Source organism: Trifolium pratense, linkage group LG7 (genome assembly GCF_020283565.1).
Source record: "Trifolium pratense cultivar HEN17-A07 linkage group LG7, ARS_RC_1.1, whole genome shotgun sequence".
Lineage (NCBI taxonomy): Eukaryota > Viridiplantae > Streptophyta > Magnoliopsida > Fabales > Fabaceae > Trifolium > Trifolium pratense.
Genome location: NC_060065.1, coordinates 2,021,612 through 2,041,510, shown reverse-complemented (window position 1 = coordinate 2,041,510; position 19,899 = coordinate 2,021,612). Strand labels below are relative to the sequence as shown.

At 32.0% G+C, this 19,899-nt stretch overlaps 3 protein-coding genes across 4 annotated transcripts; 2 read left to right on the top strand and 1 right to left on the bottom strand.

The window, feature by feature from the left end:
- The first annotated feature begins 264 nt into the window (after positions 1-264).
- Positions 265-1,892, top strand: LOC123897396 (probable methyltransferase At1g29790). The gene has a single exon (XM_045948001.1). It carries the CDS (start codon positions 490-492, stop codon positions 1,759-1,761), a length of 1,272 nt encoding a protein of 423 aa, XP_045803957.1. The 5' UTR covers positions 265-489; the 3' UTR covers positions 1,762-1,892.
- A 7,092-nt stretch (positions 1,893-8,984) lies between these two features.
- On the top strand, positions 8,985-14,572 carry LOC123897392 (filament-like plant protein 4). 2 transcript variants are annotated; one of them, XM_045947995.1, is made up of 6 exons: positions 8,985-9,389; positions 10,299-10,406; positions 10,714-11,017; positions 11,115-13,509; positions 13,670-13,712; positions 13,867-14,572. In XM_045947995.1, exons 2-6 carry the CDS (start codon positions 10,311-10,313, stop codon positions 14,290-14,292), a joined length of 3,264 nt encoding a protein of 1,087 aa, XP_045803951.1. In that variant the 5' UTR covers positions 8,985-9,389; positions 10,299-10,310; the 3' UTR covers positions 14,293-14,572. The 2 variants fall into 2 exon arrangements, with proteins under 2 accessions (XP_045803951.1, XP_045803952.1); XM_045947996.1 differs by lacking the exon at positions 8,985-9,389 and adding an exon at positions 9,754-10,033.
- A 3,855-nt stretch (positions 14,573-18,427) lies between these two features.
- On the bottom strand, positions 18,428-19,268 carry LOC123897401 (auxin-responsive protein SAUR50-like). Its single transcript, XM_045948006.1, has one exon. The coding sequence runs from the start codon at positions 19,109-19,111 to the stop codon at positions 18,809-18,811; it is 303 nt and encodes a 100-aa protein (XP_045803962.1). The 5' UTR covers positions 19,112-19,268; the 3' UTR covers positions 18,428-18,808.
- Positions 19,269-19,899: the final 631 nt, after the last annotated feature.

Genomic DNA, 19,899 nt, shown 5'->3' with positions numbered 1-19,899 from the left:
TTTATGCTTAAAATTGTTCGGTACAATCGTTATGTTTTAAACCGCACCAACCGAACCGATTCAAACCGCATTGGTTTGGTTTGGTTTGGTTTGGATGACTTTTTAAAAATCAACCGAACCAAACCGAACCGCATGCATTTTTATCTCGCGGTTAGGATGACTTTTATGCTCAAAACCGAACCAAACCGCACCGCGATCACCCCTACTAGTTAGCATGACCCTTTAATAAAAGTGTTTCGAATTTAATATCCAGACAGAGTCATCACTGAACTGGAGGCAGCATAGCAGAGTCACTATGGAATTTCAATGTCTTGAAACTCTGGAAAATAACAACAAGACAACACAACACAAACAACGGAATACACAAAACTCACGTGAAACAATCAAAAACCGACAACATTTTAATGTTTCACTTCTCGTGATTTTTGTCACTTACAAACTCCACTTCTTCATCATCTTCTTCTTCTTCTTCTCTTCATCATAACAAAAATGGGTTCTGTTTCTTTGAAAATTGGTGATGGAACAGCAAGATTCAGAAGATCAACATTGTGTTCTTCAGCAGTTAACATTCTCATGATCTTATCTGTTATCACTACCAATCTTTTTGCTCTTTATGCTTTCACTTCTTCCCCAAAAAACAACCAAACAGAACAACTTCACCAAGTCCACAAAAACATCTCTTTAATCTCAGAACAAGTTTCATTAATTCTCAGAGAAATTGATCAATCTCAAAAGAAACTAGCCCAGATAGAAAAACAGCTTCTTGGTTATGAAAGTTTTGATCTTTCAAGACCCAACATTGCAAAAGAGCTTAAACTTTTTCTTAACCCTCATAAACTCCCTTTAGGTAAAGATTCCAAAACTGGAATCACTGAAATGGTTTCATCTGTAGGTCATTTGTGTGAGAAATCTTCTGATTTGTTGTCTCAGTATATGAATTACAAAGTGTTTGGAAATTGTCAAGATGATTGGAGTTTTGCTCAGAAATTGATTTTGAAAGGGTGTGAGCCTTTACCTAGAAGAAGGTGTTTTGCTAAAACTGTTTCTTCTAAGGTAAATTTTCTTCATCCTTTTCCAATTTCACTTTGGAAAACTGTTAGTAACAAAACTGTTAATTGGAGTGGTTTTAGTTGTAAGAGTTTTGAGTGTTTAAATGGTAAGAAATTGAATAGAGATTGTGTTCATTGCTTTGATTTAGTTAATGGATATGAGAATCAAAGATTTGTTAAGTCTAAAAGTAAGAATGATTTTCTTGTTGATGATGTTTTGGCATTAGGAAATGGTGGAATTAGAATAGGGTTTGATATTGGAATTGGTTCTGGATCTTTTGCTGCTGTAATGGCTGAAAAGAATGTTACAATTGTTACTAGTACTCTTAATATTGACGCTCCTTTCAATGAATATATAGCTGCAAGAGGACTCTTTCCTCTTTTCATAAGCTTGAATCATAGATTTCCTTTTTATGATAATGTGTTTGATTTGGTTCGTGCTTCAAGTACTTTGGATGATGATGATGATGTTGGTGGGGGGAAACAAGAGAAGTTGGAGTTTTTGATGTTCGACATTGATCGAATTTTGCGGGCCGGTGGTTTGTTTTGGATTGATAACTTATATTGTGCTAATGAGAAGAAAATTGCATTGACTAGGTTGATTGAAAGGTTTGGATATAGAAAATTGAAATGGGTTGTGGGAGAGAAAGTTGATAATGGCAAGTATCATGTTTTCTTATCTGCTGTTCTTCAGAAGCCTGTTAGGGTTTAAAGAGGCTAGAAAGTACTGATAAGGTTTTTGCTTCTGCACAATTTGTGTGAATGAATTTGCTTCAAAGTTCTAAGATTTTATCAGAAGTTGAACAAGTGCATAATATTTTAAGTAATGTAAAATGTTTTATATATCTTCTAGTACTAGTTACTTATTTTGTAGTGTTGATAACTTTATTAGAAAGCTAAAAGTAAATTACAATTTTTCAATCATAGAGTTAAATTCTTGAATCTTGAGTATATAATATTATACTACATAGAATAGAATTATCTATATAGTGTAGCCTATATGCATGTCCTATTTTGGTCTCTCATGCTATTTATTTATAACATTAAAATTAAATACTGAGTCCTGCATCTGATCTCGCTGTGATTTTGTCAAACTCACAGCAAATGTAAACATGCACGGAGAGGCATTACCAGTCATATGATTTTAAATATTTTGTGAAATTGTTTGTCTGTCACTTTTCACTTCATTCTCATAAATTCAACCATCTTACTATTTGGCCAAATTACACATGCAGTAATTTGAGTTGCAACAATTTTCTTAGATATAAAATGATAATGTGGACAGAAGTACTAAGCCAGAACAACAAACAATTACCAAGACAAAGCAATAATAACATCAACAATAGAATCACAAAATCATTTTAAAGGTTTTAGTACTAGTATTTTCCCATGATACTTTTGAAGATTTTCTTTTGACCCTTTCTTACTCGTGTGATTGCTCTATCCTAGAGGTATTAGGTCCTCGATACGCAAGCGCTTTAGAAATCGATTCTTTGAGTCGTCGAAGCTCCCGGGCAATCTAATGCTGAATTGCTGATCACCCCAATTCTTCTTCCACCATGAATCCCGTGATAAAATTTTCACTTCTTTGATTTACTGACTGTGCTTGGATTTTTTAGTTTTCAAAAGTAAGCCTTTTCTTTTGTTATAGAATTTCAGTTAGTAGCACGCTTTAGGTTGAGTGTAAATATTTAATTGAAATCTAAGCAAGGCCCAAAACTCTGGTTGCATAAACAAAACAAATCAGAAAACAAGGTGAAGGTGCATGTAGACTCTAATGTTGTGGTTCAAAATATTAATAGTTCTAACGATGGCAGTGTCATTGGGTGGAGGATTTTACAAGAAATCTAGAGATTTACTTTTGCCATCCTATCCATTTTCTCGCGCGCCCTACAAATTTATCAAAATACCTCCGTCTACTACTTAGGTAGCGGACACTCCCAAAAACACTCTACATTTATAACTTCCGTTACTTAAGTAGCGTAAGATATTTTTCAAAAAATCTCATTTTTATAACGTCCGCTACTTAAATAGCGAAAGGGTAAAACATGAAATGCATAGGGCGCACGAGAAACTGGTAGGGTAGCAAAAGTATATCTCCTAAACTTATTGCTGTTTTCTCTCTTTTTGGGCTTAGTCCCTTTTGTATAAAAAAAGAAAAAGAAAACTATCGGTCCATAAATTGAACCCAACATTAAGGGTAATTGCTCTTCCCCACCCCGTATTGCTATGAATCTCCCCATTTTCCTTGGAAGACATCTTTTGGTAGAGTGAATTTTATAAAAAAAAATATAATCTAACCATCTAAGTAAAATTGAGAAAACAAAACTTAATAAACTAAAAGGGAAATAGAAAAAAATGCATTAAAAACAATTTAAAATTTAAACTTTTAACATGTTCAGTATACAAATTCTAAATTTACATTCTTAACTAGTTTATCTTTTGCCTTAAATAAATTAAGGTCATGCTAAACGGTGTCAAAATCAATATTTAAGGAAAAAATTTTAAAGAAAAAATATTGTTTTCCATAAATACATAGCTTTCAAAATTATATTATTTTTTATTTATTTTTCAAAATACATAACTACTCGTCTACAGTCTACTACAGTATATAGTTAAGCTCATGGAGAATCCAAGGTTGATTTTCGTCTTGGGGTCAGGTCAGGGATCGTAGCTTTCTGCTCTGATTTTGTAAGTTGGCGTATAGTCCTTTTCAAAACTTGAAACTTAAATCATCTCTAATGAATGAAAATATAAATTTGATTGACCAAATTAATTGAATTCAAAGTAGTATAACTATAAATTCCATTAATAAATGAGTATTTTTAACCAAACTCAAATATTAATGAATTTCATCAAAGGACGAATTTCAAGAGAATTCGGGTTCAATTTCTAGGCGGAACAATTTCTTGATTAGACTTTATTTATCTCGCGGCCGAACTTTGGACTATTAAAGCCCCCTTCCTTAGAAATCAGAGGGTTAAAAAAAATGATTTTTTTTTGTGCATAATAAAATTGCATCTTACTAGCTTCTTTTTTTGACACAAAAAACTTGTGTTCTAAGATACTTAATTTTTTGCAATTTTTGTCCTTCAAAAATTTGATTACACCACTTTTAAGATATTTTTTTAACTCTTGAGGTGAATAAATAAAGTGTTTGAAGTTCAAAACTTTAACCCTAAATATATAATGCGACATCTTTGCCAACTAAGTTAAACTCATCGGATTTATTTTAATACAAAATTATTAAATGTAATTTCTTAACATATAAGAGTACTTTAAGAATACATGCATGTTAGTATTTTTTAATAAAATTTAGTAATAAATAGATTATCTAATTAGTATTCTAACAAATTTTCTCATACCCGTCATGTGTAAGAAATTAACCTCAACTATATGTTTAAGAGATGAAAATCTTTACCGCTTAGAATAATTTATTATTGGTGTATTATGTTGATTAAGTCATCATAGTTAATTAAAATTCATATATCATTAAATAAACCATCTATTTAAAATTAAAATTCACGGCTGAATAAGTTGTTTAAATTCTAAAATTGTAAGATGTTTATATTTCACATTTCATGTGCAAGAAACTTTTGTTTACAGTACTTTATAGAGTCACATGTGAACTTGAAAACATACACATGCACCTTGTTTGACGATTTCCAGACAGGGATAGCACTACTGAAATTGAAGTGGGCGTGACCACAACATACTGTTTGCTGTAACAAACAGACAATTGCTCACAAAAACTACAGTAATTTGTTAAGTCATAATTATCTCATCTTCTACAAATAATATTATTCTGGATATACAAAAATAGTATCATATCGTTTGATAATCGAATCGAGGCTAAGAGTAGTCCAATATCATTTGGTAATTGAGGCTATGAGTAGTTTATATACAACACTCACACCTTTCAAACCACCAAGATGCCTTTTCTACAAAGAACAAAATCTTAACGGATTAACCTCAAAGCTGACAATCTCTCGGAGATGTGAACTTGAGAGGTTGAATCGAAAACAAATATTAAATAGAAATTCTATTAGTGAAAGATTTTTATTTTTCTTTTTACTATTATTTTATCAACCACATTTAAATTCCCCATGTTTCATAAAAAGTATATTTTCTCACTCACTAATTTACTATGTTGGAGATAATTTGAGAGGATTGAAAGAATATACTCCATCCGTCCCAAAATATAAGCAAAAATTGGTCAATGAAAGTTGATGTATTTCGTTTAAAATTTAGTCCAGATACATTCACTTTTGTTGACCTCCTTTTGCTTATATTTTGGGATGGAGTAGTATATGAGTTAAGATGAATTTAGGAAAAATAATAAAACTGAGGCCAGGGTCATCGAAAGAATCAAAATTAGAACAAATGGCAATGAAAGGACAAGGAAATTTCCCATAATAAATAAATCGTCAAAGTTAGGTTATGATTTGTGGATCTGAATCCTCTTTAGTCATTTCTCTCATGTTTCAATTATGCTTTTATTTCAGTCATACATTTATCTTTTTCTTTTTCTTCCGCTTTATTCTTTTTTCCTTTGTGAATCAACAGTCGTTAGATTAGATCAGAAAAAAGAGAGATCGTTGAACACAAAATGTAGGAGAGAATATAATTCCATGATCTTCAATTCTCTCTTCTTCTCCTTTTTTTTTTCTTCTTAAAATTAATTTGCAATTCTTTTGTTTGGTTTGACTTTTGAGTCTAGATAATATAAATTGCCTTTTTTTCATTTGTCGTTTCCTTTGCTTTGTGGTGATGCACATGTAAACTGATCACTGATGTGTTATAGTCGAATAAAGTGATTTTTTCACAAATTCAAGAGGACAATAATCCACCGTAATATGATCATGATTTCATTATGAAAAAGTGATGGACAATAATCCAATTAAAGCGACAATATATATTCTTGTAGCATAAAAATATTATCGGTTAGTACTTAGTAATATCATCATGTGGCACTGTAACGGTATATAACATGTGTATAATTTTTCTAGATGAAGCCATAAACCTCACTAAAACTTACTAGTATCATAGTATGTGTACGAAACTTTATTGTATTACTAGCGTTAATTCTTTAAAATAGGCAAAGTCATCACAAAACATTTTACTTTTTTAAAAAAATTAATCCGAAAATGACGCAGTACGGAAGCGTAAAAGAAAAGCAAGAGCTAATCCTATAATAAAACACAGGTTCGCAAGCGACAAACCTGTTAGATAAGATTCTGGAATCCACCAGATTTCCGGAATCCACCGGAAAGAGTAACTAATCTAGAATCCACTAGACTTCCGGAATCCAACAGAAGGAGTAATTTGGAATCCACCAAATTTGAGAAAAATCTCTGTATTTTTATTCAATCAAAATGTTGCCTTTCAAGGTTACAATAGTTTAGTTTAAATAGTTGTGAAAAATAAAAATAACAAATCTTCTAAAAAATTGTAAAAATAAAAATAACAAACCTAGCTAAATAAAAATAATAAGTCTTGCTAAAATATAAAAATAATAAATCTAGCTAAAATATAAAATTAAATCTTCACTAAATCTTTCTAAAATATAATAAAATTAAATCTTCACTATTTTCCAAGTGAATCTTTCTTGCACGTCACTTGATCTTCAATCTGGCGCGGCCAACCTTTCTACATCAGAAAACTATCAATCTTTCATTAAGTATAGTATAATCAAGGAGTATTTATTTATTTATTATTATTATTATTGTTGGGAATCAAGGAGTATTTAGTGAGTAGTACTGTATTTCATTACTTGTACATTATCAAAGACAAATGGAATCCGAAGAAACACTCAAAAAAGTTTGAAAGAAGGTAAAAAATGAATTGCTTTGGCATCATATAAAGTATGAGGAAGTGGTGAGAAGTAAAGGTTTATGGATGTGGACATATTATTTTACCATTACCAATATCCCTTTAAAATTCTTTCGTACCAACAAAGCAAAGGTTGAAAATTCCCCTTCAAAAAGATCAAAACTTAAGTTCTTTTCTTTCCCATCATTGTACCCCAAAGTGTTGTTTCGTGATACTATATGCTTATCGTCGAAATACTAGAAAATAAGATTTCACGGCGTTTTTACATTAAGGCAAAAATTGATAAGATCGTCCGATCTAAAATGAAATGATGAAAATTTAAACGGTAAGAAATTATAAAAATATGTGCTGCCGAGATCTAAAACAAACAACCGCTATAACTATGTGCATCTAAAACTGCAGCCGATCCAGGTCCCTATATTAGGACAAAATTTACTTGAATTCCATATCTTTTATGATTAAAATTTTAGAAGAAAAAAAAAAAGCAATCAACTAGTCGATCAAAAGTGTCTTATCTATAATAGTGTTAATTAGAAGAACTTTGTGAATCGAATCTTATCTTACTTATCAATAAACAGTTGATTAACATTTTTGTTTTTGAAAGTCACTTCCATTAGGGTTGTTGATCCAAAACATGAATACATACAGTACGTATAGTTATTATGAATTTAGAAGCCGACAAGCTAGAAATTGATTGTATTGTAATATAGCATATAGCATATTAATGGCGTGGCATTGCATTTTGAAAGCCACCAAGTCAACCATCATTCATGCAGCAGCTGGCTGGCTGGCTATAGCGCCACCGACGGACGGTGGTCCTAACTTGCCTGTTGCTATCATCACTTTCTTTCTTTGCCCTCAAATGCAAGTACTATTATTAATTTCCTCCACTTTTTTTAATTAATATATAAAGTGTGACATATTATTTTACACTTCTTCAATTAGGTAGTGGATTTCATTTTAAATTATTATGCTTTTAAATAATTCCTCATAAAAACTTATTCTGTGAATTTAAAGTTATTATTAAAAAATTATGTCTAAATTAATTTCCTTGTGTCCTTATTTAATTATAAGACATCATTTTTTTTCCACACCTTAAAAAAGTTGGTGGTTTGTCCCATAAGTATAGCTCAAATGGTAGCTATCAGAGACATTATTGGAGTGGCCGGGGTTCGAACCCCGAATTTCACATTTCTTCACATTTAAATGTGTGAGAGTCTACCGTCTAGCCACTAGGCTACTTGAGAGAAAAAAAAGTTGGTTGTTTAATTAATACTATATGTATAATTTGTACCGAATAAATATGACTTATTATTATATAAAAAAAATATTTATGGTTGTATTTTCATATTTCAACATAAATTGATGAGTTTATTACATGTTATGATAGAAAGAAAAGTAATCAATGTAAACATAAATAGAAATATGCAGATAATCTTATATACTACTTCAGTTTTAAATATAATATTTTTTTGACAAAAGTACGAGAATTCAGAAAAAAGTAGTTTTTTCTTTTTAATTTGTCAGTAATTTATATTTTTAAAAAATTACTCTTCAATTATTAAGAGAAAAATAATGATATTTTATTTTTCTTCATTTAATTTTTTGTGAAAATTTAATTAATGAAATTCAAGAGGTCCTATAAAATGAGACAATAAAATTTAAGAAAATCTTACATATTGAGATGAAGGTAGTATTTAGGAACATTGCTAGTTGAAATATGTTTTGTGGACAAATTGTATTTTATTTTGCAAGCTTATGACATTATATTATGTGTTGCGTCATGAGTTTCATCGGGTTGAATACACTTGACATATCAAAATAAGAAATTGAAATGACATAATGTGTTTAATTTTAAAATTGTTTATGAGTTTGGACAAACTAAAATTATTCTTCATTGAATCACATGACAACATTTTATCCCCTCCACAAATTTTTTTAAAATACTAAAATAACTTTTTATGAATTAAATATTATATAAAACAAAATTTGTTCAATATCTTAAATTTTATCTTTTATTATTATGCCAAATACTGTTATGTTCAATACTTATGAGTTTTATTTATTTTTGCATTATTTATGAAAGAATGAAAAAGTAAAAAAGGGGAAAAAAAAGCAGTGGGACAACTAATGACTGACGACTTTTTTCCTCCCTATATCGAATACAGCTCAGATGCTCTCTCTGGCTTGCTTCTGACACAAACCATTCTCTCTATTCAATCGCAATTGAAACCCAACTAAGGGTTAATTTCGTCAAACTACACCTACCAATATAAACATTTAACTAATTTATTTATCAGAATGTATTATGTATCTGAACAAGAACAAGAACAACGAAAACGAAAATGGAAGCAAAATTGTTCAGTTACCAAACATTTTCACATTAACATTTGTCTTTTCTACTAAAAACACCCTCAAATTCCTAGTACAATCCTAGAACAACTAACCTAATCCAGATCTTCCTCATTGCTCATTCTTCAATCTCTACCATTCTTCTACCAACAATCTGTAAGTTCATTCCTTCGTTTTCCCCAATTTTGTATGATGTTTTTTTTATGTATATATGTTTTTTTTTTGTCGGCGAAGAAATTTTAGGTTCTGTTCCCAATTATTTATTCTTTTCCTTTATTAATATTGTTTCTGAAAATGAGAAATTTATTCTCAAACACAGATTAATTATTTTGTGTGGTCATAATCTGCACTGTTATTAAAACATAGTACTGTAACTGATTAAGTTGGAATAATTTCAGCGAAAAAGACGGTTAATATAAAAATATTAAATATTAATATTTTTAAATAATAGTACTAATTAAGAAAGCTCTCCTTTATCTTCTTTTTAATTTAATAATTAATAATAGAAAAGAAACATATTACCTTGCTTTTCTCTCAAGTTTGTTTGAGTACAGTGAAAAGAAAAGAATATATTTATTGTGAATTTGGTAAACGGTGTTATTATAGCATGTTGCTGCAATACACATATTAGAGATTATAAGGAAAGTGCAGTGGTTAGATCTGATTTCAGAGATGAGTGTGTCATCACATAAATATAAATTGTTATCATTGGGTTGTGTATACCTGTCATTGTACTATTCTGCTTCAATGCATTTTTTACCAAATTTAGTAATCTCAGACATTTCACCACAATAGCCTAGGTTGTACTCAACCCCTTTTTCTTTTTTCTTTTTCTTTTTTTATTTTTACAACCGACAATTACATTTACTTAATTCACCATAGTACTACATTACAATGTATGAAGAAAAAAAATATATTGAAAAAAGTTTTAGGTGTAAATTTTCACTTGATGAGTTTTCTTAAATTCTGTTGTGTGTTATTGTTATTCAAATCTAATTAGTAATCAATTATGGTAGTTTGAATGATGAGAATTTTGTATTTAAGTTGATTCTACATTGTCTTTAGAGTTTGTTTGCGATGGACCGACGCTGGCCATGGAAGAAAAAATCGTCTGATAAGGTTGTGAATGAGAAAACAGCTGCTTCACTAGACTCTGCAGATGCTTCCAATCAGGTATATCATTTTCACATAAGAAAAGTGCACTTTAAAATTTCTGTAGTTTGAAAATTTCACATTTTTTTGTATTCAAATTAGTTCAAAGTTATTATTCTAATTGTACTGTTAAGTATGATCACACTTTCTGTAAATTATTTTTATCTGTCATAATTTCATTCAATAAAGAATTTGTTCTGTGTGTGTCTGATGGATAAACATGGATTGATAACTTTATATGGTTAGTAATCTTTAGTCTTAGCTTTGTTGATTTGATTCAACAACTTGATAAAGTTAATACTCTTTTGTCCGTTGATCCACTAAACAGGATAACGGCAAGAAACAGAATTATGTCCAAATCTCTGTGGAATCGTATTCACATCTGACTGGTTTGGAGGATCAAGTGAAGACATATGAGGAAAAACTGAAGACATATGACGAACAATTTCAGACATATGAGGAAAAAGTTCAGACATATGACGAACAAGTTCAGACTTATGAGGAAAAAGTTCAGACACTTGAAGATGAGATCAAGGAAGTGAATGAAAAGCTTTCGGCAGCAAACTCTGAGATTAATACTAAGGAAAGTGTGGTAAAGCAACATGCTAAAGTAGCTGAAGAAGCCGTCTCAGGTATAATACTTAAATTATTTACTGCATTAAAGATGTTTAGGCTTGAATCCTGCTTACTCGACGTTCTTGGAATTGAAGTTCTATTGAAAATCTGCAGGATGGGAAAAGGCTGAAGCTGAGGCTTTGGCATTGAAAGAACATCTTGAATCTGTCACTCTTTCGAAACTCACTGCTGAAGACCGTGCATCACATTTAGATGGTGCTCTTAAAGAATGTATGCGACAGATACGGAACCTTAAGGAAGAACATGAACAGAAAATACAGGAAGTTGCTCTGTCGAAAACCAAGCAATTGGACAAGATTAAGGGGGAGCTTGAGGCTAAGATAGCTAGCTTTGAACAGGAACTCCTGAGGTCTGCTGCTGAAAACAGGGCGCTGTCAAGGTCCTTGCAGGAACGCTCTAACATGCTTATCCAATTAAGCGAACAAAAAGCTAGTGCCGAGGCTGAAATTGAGCATCTTAAGAGCAACATAGAATCATGTGAAAGAGAAATTAGTTCACTTAAATATGAACTTCATGTTGCTTCGAAAGAGCTTGAAATTCGCAATGAAGAAAAAAACATGAGCATGAGGTCTGCAGAAGCTGCTAATAAACAGCATATGGAGGGTGTAAAAAAGATTACCAAGTTGGAAGCTGAGTGCCAAAGACTACGCGGACTTGTTCGGAAAAAGTTACCTGGTCCTGCTGCACTTGCACAAATGAAGTTAGAAGTTGAAAATCTTGGCCGAGATTATGGAGAAAGTCGATTAAGGAAATCACCTGTAAAGGCTGCTGCCCCTAATTTGTCCCCGTTACCTGAGTTCTCTCTAGAGAATGTGCAGAATTTCCAGAAGGAGAATGAATTTCTCACAGAGCGTTTATTGGCAATGGAAGAAGAAACAAAGATGCTGAAAGAAGCGTTGGCTAAACGCAACAGCGAATTGCAGGCCTCAAGGAGTACGTGTGCTAAAACACTAAGCAAACTTCAAAGTTTGGAAGCACAACTTCAGACAAGTAACCAGCCGAACGGATCTCCAAAATCCATGATGCATGTAACCCACGAAAGCATTTATAGTCAAAATGCAAGCATTGCACCTAGCTTAGTTTCCATGTCTGAAGATGGAAATGATGATGCAGCAAGTTGTGCCGAGTCTTGGTCTACAACAATGGCATCTGGGCTATCCCAAGTTTCTAAAAAGTTTACGGAGGAATCAAGCAAAGCTGAAGCCATTCAAAAGTTGGAACTAATGGACGACTTTCTGGAGGTGGAGAAGTTAGCTCGTTTGTCAATTGATTCCAACATAGATGCCACAGTTTCATTATCTTCAGACAATAATGCAACTGATGGTGTGACCAATGATGTATCACAAGTCAGTACTGGCACAGTTGGTCTGTCTGAAACAAATGGCGATTCAAATCCTTTGCCAAATCAAGTGTCTTCCAGTGCTTTGACAGCACCTGATCCCCAATCTGATGTTGGTGGCTTATTAACAGAGCTTAGATCAAGAATATTACTGGTTTTCGAGTCCATAGCTAACGATGCTGACATAGGGAAGATCGTTGAGGATATTAAACATGTACTAGAAGAAAAATCCCAGGATGGACAACCTTCTGATGCCACATGTGATAGGCAGAAAAATCCTGAAGATGCTGGCTTAAACCTTGAAAAGGAAACCATTTCATCCCTGCAACCCAAAGAGTATGTGCAGATAACTTCAGATTTAGAAGCTGCAATTTCTAATATTCATGACTTTGTATTGTCACTAGGCAAAGAGGCAATTTCATTTCATGATGTATCTTCTAATGGAAATGAAATGAGCCAAAAGATTGAGGAGTTTTCTGCCACCTTTAGCAAAGTTTTATGCAGCAATGCAAGTCTGCTACAGTTTGTTCTTGACCTGTCTTACGTTTTGGTTAAAGCAAGTGAACTCAGATTTAGTGTCCTTGGATACAAGGGTACAGAAGCTGAAACTAACAGTCTCGATTGCATAGATAAGATTGCTTTGCCTGAAAATAAGTTAGTTCAAGACAATTCATCTGGTGAAAGATATCAAAATGGTTGTTCCCGTGTTCTTAATCCATGTTCTGATCCTGAGGTTCCTGATGACGGAAATTTGGTTTCGGGCTATAGAGCGATTGTGGCATCACAAAAACCGTCATTCGAGGAATTTGAAGAACTGAAACTGGAGAAAGAGAAAGTAGCAACAGATCTGTCAATATGTACCGAGAATCTCGAATTGACCAAGTCTCAATTGGTAGAAACTGAGCAACTTCTAGCAGAAGTTAAATCACAGTTGGCTTCTGCTGAAAGATCAAATAGTTTGGCTGAGACGCAGCTAAAGTGTATGGCAGAGTCATACAAGTCACTTGAAACACGTGCTCAGGAGTTTGAAACTGAGCTGAACCATTTGCAAAGTACGATAGAAACTCTGGAGAATGAACTTCACAATGAAAAGACAGCTCATGAAGCTGCTTTAGCGAAGAGCAAGGAGCTAGAAGAGCAGTTACTAAGGTTTGACATCATCTAATTATGATTACCGATTTTCTGCATTTGATCTTTTATTGATCTAAATAGGAAAAGTGCTGGATGAAAACCAAAGTTTCATATATTTAAGTTTATGGAAATCTCTGTTGCTTGTTCTAGTTCTTATATCTGTGTTTCTCTCTGTTAGGATTGAGAGCTTAACCGCTGAAAATGAAGTCAAATCTACACAGGTAAAGCTGTAATGCCATTGTGATTTGTGAATAAAAATTACCATGTCTGATTTTGCATATTATGTTTCCAAATATGTATATATCTCAAATTCTTAATCTAGGAGATCTTTAGATGGACTGAAAATCCAAGATTTATTTTATTTTGTTAATTCAGGAGAAAGATTTGGCAGCAGCCGCCGAAAAGCTAGCCGAGTGTCAAGAAACCATATTCCTTTTGGGAAAGCAGTTAAATGCTATACATCCTCAAAGTCAACCAATTGAGTCTCCTTACAACAACACAAGTCCAAATACTACTAGTAGCTCAAATCTTCAAGAAGTAGGTCAATCGGAAATGGATACTGCCACTTCTTCTTTTGTGCAAAGACTGAGTTCGGATTCCCCCTTGCATTTTTCCAATGGTTTATTTGTCCCATCAGATAACGATTCAAACGTTCCGGCCAGATCTCCGGCACCGCTTCCAAAATCAAAACCAAAACACAGACCTACCAAGTCAGCCTCTTCAACTTCTTCCGTCACTACGCCGGAGAAGCAACGGGGATTTAGTAGATTCTTTTCATCAAAAGGGAAGCCTGGTTATTGAGATTGCAGCTTGCAGATATATTAATATTAATGTTTGACAGAATTGAGTTTTTGGGGAGGTTTGTGTAGTTAGGAAAGGGATGCTATGAGTGTATGATGATTCTTGTATGTAATGGTTGTAAAGTAACCATGTGTTTTCTTCTTTTCCTTTTCATTGTTTTTTCCTCCCTTTTGTTCTGGGATTGAATTAGCAAACTACAAACATTGACATAGTCTAAGAACCTTTACAGGATATGTTCAATATTTTGATTTTATATAGTTACCGATACCTTACTTTACAAGCAAGAATGACTAGGGTACCTTTCAATATAAGATTGCTCAAGTGGTTACTTTGGTTTTCATCCAGCACTTTTCCTATTTAGATCAATAAAAGAACAAATGCAGAAAATCGGTAATCATAATTAGATGATGTCAAACCTTAGTAACTTCTCTTCTAGCTCCTTGCTCTTCGCTAAAGCAGCTTGCCTTTGACTTGTGAAAAGACATGAATTCTAGGGCGAGTTTGTGTTTATGAATTCTGTTGAGGGTTCAATCTCATTCTCATATAAAATTAACAATATTCCTTTTAAGAGACACATAATTAATTCAGTATTCCTTTTAGTTTGTTGAACTTACAGGACAAGAGTTAGCCAATAGTTTTCCTTTTTCCGAACTAAGTTGCATCAGAGCGAATATACCTTCTTTTATGTGTCAAGTTGCATCAAAGTAGTCTAACTGCTAAACTCACACAGCTCGAGTATGGAGAAGTGGCCGAGTTTGAATTCAAAATCCTACTACAACTACCAACATAGCTTTACTTACAGAACTGGGAGTAAATATAACTTTGTTAATAGAAAAATTGTTAATAGTCATGTACTTTAAAACATGGATTAATCCACAAGAAACAACTTATTGAATCAAACAATGACTGTTGTGGTAGTAAAAAAAAAGATTTATTAGTGAAAACCTCTGATTAAACAAATTAGTGATATATTCTGGCCAAGATTGAAACACATATTGAGGAACCCCACTAAACAAGATATAAATCTAGAATGAAGATCGATCACATAAACATAGATATGTTAGAATAGAAAGTGACATGCATTAATATGTTATAAGTTGGGGATGGTAGTAATAGTTATACATATTGTCCGAAGCAAACAATGAAGATATGATGCTTGTGGTCCTATACATACAATAATAACTATGATGGATGAGTGACCCTTCTATTCTGTGTCTTAGATATGCTAATATATCGTATGGCTTCCGTGCTTAACTTTGTACCTTCTGATTTCAGATAAAGACACTGAAACTTGCATCAGCGTGTTTTAATGCTCAAAATTAATGCAATGCTACAAACAAGCCATTCCATTCTATGACTAGCAACTAGCAACTAGCAACTAGCAACTAGCAAGTAGTATTTCTCTCATTTAATATGAGGACAAATTAGTGGTTGAGATTTTAGTAATAAATTATTATGTATTTTAATACAAAATTATCAAATTTATATTATACTACTACTATTCTCTATACATTCTCTGTAAACCAAGATATTAAGCTCAAACGTGGCTAATGAAATTCTCCTAAGAGAATCCGAATTCGATTTCTAGTGGAACAATTTTTGGCAAGCCCTAAAAATCAGAGGGTTAACACAAAAAAAAGTAAATGAATCTTCTCTACTTTGTACTGAAACATCATCTTTTTGCACTGATTATTTTTTAGAAAATACTACATAATCTTATCAGGATCAGAATTGACCTTGTCCGGTGGTGCTCCTCTGCATGAGAGCATTATATACAGCCTCCGGTACTGGGCCAAGACCATTGAAGGGCATATCAATGCCGTCAATGGCTGTCGAAAAACGGCCGAGGAGGCTTGATGGACAATAAATGTCCATTATTCTGATGTTGGAATTACAATAGCAAGGTATATGGAGACTGTTGACCTGGCTCGTGTGATCTTGGACTTCTCCGCAACTGGATCGTGCTCGACGACCGACAAGAAGGATTTCCTCATCTATTGGGTCTAAGGCCTGATCCAGAACACTATACTTGATCTTAATTATATACATATTAGAAAAAAATTGGTAGTGAAAATATAGTCTAAATATATCAACTTTTATCGACTCAATTTTTTCTTACATATAGAATAAGAAGGATTAATAAATAAAAATAGAGTGCGACTCCCTGTCTATGGACAATGATTCAAATTCAATGAATTGATGGACAAAATGAACTGCTAATTATAGCAAGTTCCTATCATGATATGTCTTCTTCTTAAGTTTCTTTGCTCGTGACCAAACATTCCGGTCGGCGTGCTTTCTGATTTGTAAAGTTTTAGTGGCTGGCTGGTGGTGTAGCCAATAAGTGGCTACAAATGTGATGATGAATTTGTTATTTCATTTAGCCTTTTAGGGATATGTTGAGGTCTTGAGAATCATATCTTACTTGTCAATTTTGTTTTGCGTCTGCTAAACCTTAAAGTACGTAGTTTGTAAATTAATACGTATATGACTAGTACTAATACTCAATTTATGATATGGACCTAGATTGGATCAAGTCAACACCCATGACTGCGCATGCAGTTAGTGAAATCAAAATCATTCGATCAAAATTAAATAACTTATACTTAAATATTAGAAGTTTTATATTTTAATTGTATTTAAATTTACAATGTTTGATTTTAATTAAACGACTGTGATGCACTCATTGTAACACAGTGGCCCATAAAAAATACTCAATTTATAGTGATGTATTTTATAAATATAATACAATTTTTCTTTGCTCATATAATTATGTATTTGCACACTTTTTTTTTCTTGTCTAAAAGAATGAAAAAGTGAGTATATTGTAAATAAATAAAAAAATTGAATTTACTCACTATTGTTTTGTTTGGCAATATCAAATTACTACCTATAGTTGTATCCCAAAAAAAAAAAAAATTACTACCTATAGTTTTCTCATCAATGTCATCTTATTTTGCTTGAGGAATATATTAGTGTATAAAATTACTTCTGGGTTACCTATAGTTTATAAAGAGGTTGTTAAAAAATTATTGCCAGTTTAATTCATCAAATAAAACTCATCACCATTATTCCTTGAAGAAAAAAAAAAAAACTCACCATTATTTTATTAGAATTGGATCGAAAAGTCTTATTTCAAATTGAGTAATTGAATCTTAATTTTGAAAAGCATGTAGTTGAATTGATTTTTCTTTATTTAATTTGTATAACTTTTTTATTTAAATCTCAAAACCATAAAAAAAAAAATTCTTTATTTAATTTGTATATGCAGCCACCTCCAACAAGCACTGCTTATAAAAAAAAAAACCTCCAACAAGCACTATTATTAAAAAAAAAAATTTAAATATTAAAAAAATGAATTAACTCTATTATCGTCAAGATCGTTCTCTTAATTATTTGAAATTGAATTCATTTCAATCGGATTGTTGACACATTCATGCAGTAGAGATATTGACAGTCGTTCAATCATGATTAGTTGATCAAAAATAAAAAATCTGACTTTAATTTTTAATTTATACTTTGAAATAACAAACTTTAATTTAAACTGTTTGATTTTGATCGAGTGACTACTAATGAATTATTGTGTGAGTGCGAGAAAGTTTGACTACAACAAAACGTGATCAAATCAACGGTAGTTTAAAAGACGCTTACAACTTTACGCCGACAAAATTAAAATTTGGGGGAGGGGGGAGGTGTTAGGGTAGGTTAAGGATTAAATGATCAAAATTTAAGTTCTCATAACGACAGAGTGAGAAAATGATTTAACTTTTTTTTATCAAAATAAATAAATGAAAGAGAGTGCTTTAACTATAAAAAGAATTGACTCAAAATTCAAAACTAGAATTAAATTATAATTTCTTAATTAAAAACCAAAAATGAAATAAAAAATTATCTCAGATAGTGTGAATAATAATGTGTGCTTACAAGTGGTTGATCTTGTATTATTGTTTAAAAAATATTTAAAATTTTAACAATGTCCGGATTGTTTGGAATGAATCAACGAATGAATCGGTTGTTTGGAAGTATAAAATCATCGTCATTTATGCCAAAAAAATAAATAAAATTATCCTTATTTTTATGATTGAGATGATTAATAAATTAATATGAGATCGATTTAAAAAATGAAAAATAAAAATAGGAAGAAATAAAAATATATCCTTTTAAATTAGTTCTCCAAGGTAACACAGGGTACAAAGTACAAACCTCGGTACATAATCTGCCGGAAAAATTGGTGCTTAATTAATTAATTTCTACCAAACTAGATTTACAATCTAAACCCACAAAGATTCATTCTTGGGGAAATTTCTTGAGGTTGGAGTCTCACTAAAATACGAACCTCGTACATACATACATAAATACACTAATATTAATATTAATATAAATAATATATATAAATAAAAAGGAGAGAAAAAAATAAAGAAATTAAAGAGAAGCATGAAGCAGCTTCATCTTTGATATTTTCTTTCTCTCCCTCAAAAAAGAAAAACTGAAAATGGAAAGTGATCTTTGAATCAATCTATCTTTGAAGCATGGAAGTAAGAGACTCAAAAACATGTTGTTGGCAAGGAATAGTAAGACCCATATCATGATCAAATCCAAACTCTTCTTCAGCTTGATGTAAAAGGTTTTGAAACTCTGGTCTACTTAGAAATGAAATTGGAACAATGTACCTGCTTCTGTTTTCACCAACATATACAACAAAGTGACCTTTTGGAACATCCATACAAGGATCATCTTTCTTCCCTAAACTTGAACATCTTTTAAGGATTTGTTTGATCAGTGCTGTTTGAGGAAGTTTAGTTGATTTTCTTAAAGCCATTGTTAAGGTTTTTTGGTGTGACAATTGAGAAGTTAAGAAGGTTGTGTTATGTGTGTATGTGTGAATAAAGAAAAGGGTGTGGGTATCTATTTATTTATGATTTATGATGATGAGAAATTGAGAAGAGAATGGCTTAGGCAGAGTCATGTGGGGTTGGTTTATAAGGACAAATCACAGAGCCTAGGACTCTTTTTAAGTCACTCTAGGAGCCAACCTCCTTTTGGTTTTACACCCCCCTTTGTTGCTTTTCTAAACAACATCTTGGTCCCTCATTTATATCTCTCTAATTGATTTTCTATTTTTTTTTCTTTAACTAACATAACAACATCGTTGGGAAGGAATTTTATGTTTTCCAATTGAATTGTCACATAACTAGTATTAGAGAAGTGTCAACAACAGCTTCTTTGAGATACTTACCCTTTAATTAATTGAAAATCATATGGATCTCATACCTTTTTTATAGAATTATTTTTAAAATGAGCCACTACATTGATTTCAAACAATTAGAAAGTAAGTGTTGAAAAAGAATTTTAAAAAGTTTTCGGGAGCATAATTCAGTTGGTTGGGACATTGCGTGTAAAATGCAAGAATCAGAGTTTGAACCTCGGTACTCCCACCATATCACCGAAATTCTAGCTACTAGGTTACTTGAAAAAAAAATAAAAATTCTAGCATCCTTGTGTTATATTAATATATAACCTACATACAATTATACTTTTTTTTTTCTCTATGTAATTTATAACAACTTAAGCCACTATGTTTGGTCTAGTGGTGATGAGTTTGGATAT